The following is a 7126-nucleotide window of genomic DNA, read 5'->3' as shown; positions in this document are numbered from 1 at the left end:
TTAAGGCAGCAATATACTCAGCCTCAGTTGTAGAATCAGCAACTGCATCTTGCGTTGAACTTTTCAAGCTCACAGTGCCACCATTTAAGCAAAACACATAACCAGATTGGAATCATTCATATTAAAGCGTCTCAGCACTTTGTCTATGTATGTACTCTGACTTAGGCCAAGCAGTTTTTGTGATCTATCTCTATAGATTCTGATTCCTAATATATAGGCTGCTTCACCTAGGTCCTTCATAGAAAAGCATTTCCCCAACCAAGTCTTTACTTGTTGCAGGGTAGGGACATCGTTTCCAATGAGTAATATGTCATCTACATATAGTACCAGGAATACGATCATGCTCCCACTAACCTTCTTGTAGACACAAGGCTCATTTTCGTTCTTGATGAATCCATACAGTTTTACTGTTTCGTCAAAGCGAAGATTCCATGAGTAGGTCACAGGCTCATCTTGATCCATGAGTAATACATCACCTAGATCAGATATCCATATATCTCAAGTAGGTGACGTATCCTGCCTGACCTACGCTGGTCTTGTTCTACTTGAGCAGGTTGCTCTTACACAACTACTTGTGTTTCCTGCTCTAATTCCTCCATAGGTATATCGATACTTTGTGATTCTTGAATTTCTTCAAGCTCTACTTTCCTCCCACTGATTCCTTTGGAAATAAGATCCCTTTCCAGGAAAACTCCAGTTCGAGCGACAAACACTTTGCCCTCTGAAGGATTGTAGAAGTAATACCCTCTTGTTTCTTTAGGATACCTCACAAATAAGCATTTGTCAGATTTGGGCTCAAGCTTAGTTGAAATTTGTCGTTTCATATAAACTTCGCAACCCCAAATCTTCATGTAAGACATATGTGGTCACTTACCACTCCATATCTCATATGGTGTCTTATCAACCTTTTTGGATGGAACACGGATAAGTGTGTAAGCTGCGGTCAACAGCGCATGTCCCCAAAAGGAGTTTGGAAGATCGACTTGACTCATCATGGATCGGACCATGTCTAACAGGGTTCGATTTCTTCTCTCAGATACACCATTCCATAAGGGTGTTCCAGGAGGAGTGAGTTGGGATAGGATCCCACACTCTTTCAGATGGTCATCAAACTCTAGGCTTAAATACTCACCGCCTCGATCTGATCGAAGAGTTTTAATATTCTTACCTAGTTGGTTTTGTACTTCATTCTTGAATTCCTTGAACTTTTCAAAGGACTATGATTTGTGTTTCATTAAACACACATAACCATATCTACTGAAACCATTAGTAAATGTGATGAAGTACTGAAAACCTCCTCTGGCCGGCATGTTCAGTGGTCCACATACATCAGTATGTATGAGGGCCAAAAGATCATTATCTCTTTCACCTTTTCCTGTGAATGGAGACTTTGTCATCTTTCCAATTAAACAAGATCTGCATGTCTCATATGATTCATAATCAAAAGAGTCCAACAGTCCATCTTTATGGAGTTTGGAAATGCGTTTCTCATTTATGTGGCCTAATCGACAATGCCAAAGGTAAGTTGGATTTAACTCATTAGGTTTCATCCTTTTAGTATTAATGTTATAAATAGGCATTTCAAGATCAATGACATATAGTCCATTGTTCATTTGTGCAGTTACATAGAATATATCATTCAAATAAATTGAACAATAATTGTTCTTTATTATGAATGAAAAAAAACCGAACTTGTCCAAACAAGAAACGGAAATAATATTCCTGCTAATTGCTGGTACATAATAACAGTTCTCTAACTGAATTATCAAACCACTAGGTAAAGTCAATTCATAAGTTCCTACGGCTAAGGCAGCAACCTTTGCTCCATTACCAACTCGTAGGTCGACTTCACCTTTTGTCAATTTTCTACTCCCTTTTAGTTCTTGCACATTTGTACAAATGTGAGAACCGCATCCAGTATCTAATACCCATGATGCAGAAGTAGATAAATTAATTTTAATAATAAAAATGCCTGAAGTTGGAGTCTCTACTCCATTCTTCCTATCTTCCAGGTACTTTGGGCAGTTCCTCTTCCAGTGTGCGGTCTTACCGCAACGGAAGCAGGCACCTTCCTTTTCTATGCTTCCACTAGGCTTCAAAGCAGCACTAGTGGGTTTGGGTTTGGCAACTTCCTTGCCTTTCCCTTTATCATGTTTGAGGACAATCCTCATGTCTCGGTACCAATCCAGAAAATTTGTCCCAGACAATTTTTCCTTATCAAGGATTGATCGCAAGATGTTGTTAGAGGTGTTTGCTGTCATGGTAATCTACACAAGGATTTATGAAAATATAAGTATCATTGACATATTTAATTAGGCCTTTAATTAAACATGCTCCCACTATTTTACTCAAAACAAATGACCCTCATCATCTGATTTGGAAAATCCCGTTGGAAGATTTTCTAGTGGGTCGAGATCCATATTTCACTTCGTTCTAAGTCCGCGTAGGCGGATTACACAAAACTAGGTTATTTAGGTAGGAACTCCTTCCAATTGTATCTCATACAACTCTCGAAAATTTCAGTTGGGTGAATAACTCCTTATTCCAATCCATCATATGGATTATTCCCAACTCTTGCTTCTAGACATATATAATATTATTATAATTAAGTTTGACCCATTGTCTTAGCAGTTGGATATTACATTTATCCCATCGCACCCTACTAATACAGAACATGCACCTCGCGTAGGCGAAACCTACATATCCGATACCAGTCTTGATGAGTGCTAAAACTTGGAAAGCAAACACATATAATATTATTATAATTTGTTTAGTTAAGTTTGACCCATTGTTTTAACAGTTGGATATTACAATTATCCCATCGCACCTTACCAATATATAGATCATGCACCTCGCGTAGGCGAAACCTACATTATCCATTACTAGTCTTGATGAGTGTTAAAACTTGGAAAGCTTAAAACTTAATATTTAGTTTTTGAGGGAATTGCAATTTTTCTGATCTCACCGGCTTGTTTATCATATAAACCGTCTCTCACATGCATCAACATACATTCACATGCATCAACATACATACATACATAATGAAATAGTTATGGCCCCTAGCGCAATTGTTCTCCCAAGCCAATGAGAGAACCTAAGCTAACCTACAACGATCTAAGCTTCTCCAAGCAAGATCTTCAAGGTTGTCCTCCTTTGGCATTGACTTCTTTGCTTTCTTCATATCATTACATTACATGAAAGAAACTCGTTTTACATACGAGGGAGTGAGATGAGAAAAGAAGTTACATTTGGGAGATTAAGAGAGAGGCACGACACGCAGGTCGTATTTTAAAAACCCAAAACAAAACAAAGGAAAACTAAGGCCATAACCGATCACCACAAGACAATAATAAACACTTTATTATTATTATAATTAATTCCTTTAATTAATTAAAATCAAATTAAATTTCGACGACCGATCATCACATTTTAATGAACAATTCATTTAAAATCGATGTCGCTTTTCGTATCAAGTGGAAGAATATGCTTAATCCAAAGAAGATAAGAGAAAAGTAAACTATAGAATATAAAACATATTATATAGGAAAATGTTTTTTTCAATCATGGTACAATATAGAGTACCTCATTTCCCTTGTTGCCATAACTAATGGAAATTTCTCGATCAATCTGCAAGGGACTTTGAGCAGCTTTACAAGAAAATAATGAATTAAGGGGCAATAGTTTCAATAAATATTATTTTATGGAACTACCAAAGCCGAAAGACAGAAACCAAAAGAAAACTAAGTTAGAAATTTAATATTAAAAAGTTGAACATCAAAGGCAAATACGAGACTGAAAACACACAAAACGAATGTTACCGGAAAGAAGATACATCGAGACTGGAACTCCTGTTGTTAAGCCAATTCCATCAACTTCCCATGTTGCTATTGGCTTCAAATCTGATTGGTCATGTAAAAAATCAGATCCCAGTCAATGAAAAAAATTAACAAGGAAAGTATTTTAAAAGCACATAATGAAGTGAAATGTCAGAGCTTCAAGCAACATCTTACCATGGTTGCAAAAGTCAATACCAGGGACAAGACCCTCAACCCAAACGGTGTCTCCGTGCACTGTGCTATGTGTCGTTTCCTTGGTTAGATCATCCGATTGTGTAACCTCACTGCCTGCAATAAAACATTACTTATTTAAATATCACTTTTAACTCACAAATTCAAAAAATAAAACTAAATTGTGACTCCTCCGTTGGACACATCACATGAGAGAGATTGAATAACCCTTTTTATCAGCTTCTGGAGTGCCACTTTGATGAACATCTTGCATCTCAGGAAATACATAAGAACGAGGCATTGGAATATTCAAAGCACGGCTCCAAAAAACTGAATTTGCCCTAGCATGAACGCAAGTCGGGTATAAACTTCCAAAGAATTAGTTGAACTCATGCTCATATACAAGTTCACTAGAAGTACATACCACAGGAAATCTTCAAAGCACACCTCACTGGAAAAACAGATACACACACAAGAGAAACATCGTAAATTTGCGTCTAAAATTTACAAATTTCTGTTTGAAAACAAAATCTAGAAAGTGCATTTCAATTCATCATCCTGAAGGAAACTGAGAAGGTATATAACATCATAAACCACATTCACTAAACGAACATGTTAAAAACATTAACTGATAAACACGCATACAATTTTAACCAACACATACATCTCAGAATCTCCGTCAAGATTCAAAAGTTTCTTCGCTAAATCCTCCACTTTAGTTTCATATAAATTCAACAGGCTTTTCTTCTGCAAGATAGAACAGTAATCAAATCAAATACCGCTAAATAACAGTGAAAACACATTAATGCAAGAAACGACACCTAGCTCTATCACCAACCCACTAAACAAACTACATTTGGTTCCATCGTATATCAATTACCTGTAACTCAGTTGCACGATACAAGTTAGTTCCTCTCAGCTCTTGAAGTTCTTCTTCACTAAACCAAAGTGTATTTCCGAAAGTGGTTGGCAGCATATCAAGGTACCTGATTAAATTTCAGCTTCTCGATAACTCATTAAAATTCCCAACACATAAAGTTCTGAAAAACATAAAGTAAAACAAAAAAAACCATACATACGGCTTCCATAGAGAACCCTTACGCAAACGCTCCACGGTCAAAAACAGCATCATTAAGAACCTGTCATCTACATCTCCTTCTTCAAACAATGCTCTACATTCTGGTCCTAGAAAAGGATCTTGCAACACCCTCATGGGAGTAATTGCTAACTCTAGTGGAACAACCAACATAATCCCTTTATTCAAAGAAAACAAAATTACTTTCTATGAAAGATGGGTATTTTCATTATCTCCAATTCAAAACAACAATAACAATACTCTAGTCATATTGATGTTAGTACATTATTACCATTTTGAAAATTCACCATAGGAATCAAAGCTTAATATGTTTATTCACTTCTGCCGTCAATTACAAATCATGTTAACAAACCTGGAGCCACTGCAAGAAAGTTTCGAGCTTTGCTTCTGGGTTCGCCATAGTTACCTCTTCAACTCTTGGTTTGGGACTACTTTGATAGAAGAAAGGTGAAAGTTTATGGGATTTTTTTTTTAATTTAAGTAATAATTTTATAGCTTTTTTTTATATGAACGGAGTAACTATGGGTGTATCCGTCTGGCCTCGCGCATTGTCATTTATTTTATATATATATATATATATATATATATATATATATATATATATATATATATATATATATATATATATATATATATATATATATATATATATATATATATATATATATATATATATATATATATATATATATATATATATATATATATATATATATATATATCCACCGTCAATGTAAAAAAATTTACACTGTCGGTTCATCACCATCATCCGTTTGCATTCCTTTATAGATTTTTAAAATAAAAATCAAACTTATTTCAATATTCAACGTCTAAGATTAATTGACGGTGTAAAATCATTTTACCCTGTCAATGTATTTTAATTAAATATATATATATAAGTCATATTGATTTACAGAATAAATGTGTGGTAAATTTTGTTGTTATAAGTGAATAAAAGATTGTCTTGGAGTCATTTAACTTACATTGTGGTTTCACGTGAAGGTATAAAGATAATTATGAAATGGTTCCACATTTGAGTTGTGTAGAGATAACGAGTCTTGAAAATGACTGGCCCATTTGTTAAATGGTTTCAACTATAAAGATCGGCTTGGAATTTATCACTTTAGTACATTCAAGATTCAAAAAGATGAAGAGTCATATTTGAGTCTCTTCTTCTTCTACCAGATATTATGTTCTTATTTTTATTCACATAATTTTGCCTTTATATTCGTCATATGTGGTCCTGAGTTGTCGTATTACGCCTTTCACATTTATTTTATTTCTTTAAAATTCGTGTATACTTCTATATTTGACATGTATGTGTATCCTTTATGTTTGTTATTTATGTGTATTCATTTTTTTATTTACAGTTCATCAGATTTGGACATTAAAGAGGTCATCCAGACGATCGATTTTCTGCGTCGCCTGATTGAACAACCTCAAGCACCCGTGGAACCGCTTGATCACAACAATAATCCATATCTATAGCAAGTACAACCACAACAATCTCATATAACATATTGAACCCCAACAATCAGATAGTGAACAACCCCGACAACCACATGGTGAACAACTCCATCAACCACATGTGAACAACAATTGCGTCTGCAACCACATGTTGAGAATAATGGTCAACTTCCACCCCAAGGTGTGATTCATAATAGTGAGGAATACACATGGACGGTCAAAGTTACACCCTCAACCAAAAATGGAAAAAATGTATTGGTAAGGAACTTATCAAATACTAAATGAATTAAGTAAAAAAAAAGTGTTATTTTTAAAAGTCGTTATATTTTTGCAGCATTTTCAGCGGGAAATTTTTTGTCAAACCCTTTATATGAATTAAGATGAAATCACGATGGTGATGAGGGAATGAGCAAAATGTATGAATGTGTGGTTCATAGGTCTAAAAGAAGTTGGTATAAAAAGTATATTAGTCAATGATGATATGAATTTGCAAAAAAAAGGCTAAAGACTGGTGATGAGCTGGATTTTACTCTTGGTGATCCCCCTTTGATTCTAC

At 34.9% G+C, this 7126-nt stretch overlaps 1 protein-coding gene across 3 annotated transcripts; it reads right to left on the bottom strand.

Annotated features, from left to right (window-relative positions):
• Window positions 1–3818: 3818 nt before the first annotated feature.
• LOC127127147 (ribulose-1,5 bisphosphate carboxylase/oxygenase large subunit N-methyltransferase, chloroplastic-like) lies at window positions 3819–5601 on the bottom strand. Of its 3 annotated transcripts, XR_007805246.1 has the most exons (8): window positions 5375–5599; window positions 5087–5261; window positions 4888–4993; window positions 4672–4754; window positions 4432–4458; window positions 4236–4348; window positions 4011–4120; window positions 3819–3899 (listed from the first exon to the last, which is right to left on the bottom strand). XR_007805246.1 is itself a non-coding variant. In XM_051056266.1 (7 exons), the coding sequence occupies exons 1-7, from the start codon at window positions 5391–5393 to the stop codon at window positions 4118–4120; spliced, it is 549 nt and encodes a 182-aa protein (XP_050912223.1). In that variant the 5' UTR covers window positions 5394–5599; the 3' UTR covers window positions 4011–4117. The 3 variants fall into 3 exon arrangements, 2 of the variants coding, with proteins under 2 accessions (XP_050912223.1, XP_050912224.1); XM_051056266.1 differs by lacking the exon at window positions 3819–3899 and having other exon boundaries at window positions 4011–4124; window positions 4217–4348; XM_051056267.1 differs by lacking the exons at window positions 3819–3899; window positions 4011–4120 and having other exon boundaries at window positions 4236–4337; window positions 5375–5601.
• Window positions 5602–7126: the final 1525 nt, after the last annotated feature.

Source organism: Lathyrus oleraceus, chromosome 3 (assembly GCF_024323335.1).
Source record: "Lathyrus oleraceus cultivar Zhongwan6 chromosome 3, CAAS_Psat_ZW6_1.0, whole genome shotgun sequence".
Classification (NCBI taxonomy): Eukaryota; Viridiplantae; Streptophyta; class Magnoliopsida; order Fabales; family Fabaceae; genus Lathyrus; species Lathyrus oleraceus.
Note: the sequence above shows the minus strand (reverse complement) of the source record. Positions and strands in the feature narration are given on the sequence as shown.

Excerpts from the sequence above, each read along its gene's own strand:
- LOC127127147 (XM_051056266.1), bottom strand. Across the intron at positions 4,994-5,086 it reads AAGGGTTCTCTATGGAAGCC|GTACCTTGATATGCTGCCAA; the intron begins GTATGTATGGTT and ends AAATTTAATCAG. Across the intron at positions 4,755-4,887 it reads ATCGTGCAACTGAGTTACAG|AAGAAAAGCCTGTTGAATTT; the intron begins GTAATTGATATA and ends TCTATCTTGCAG.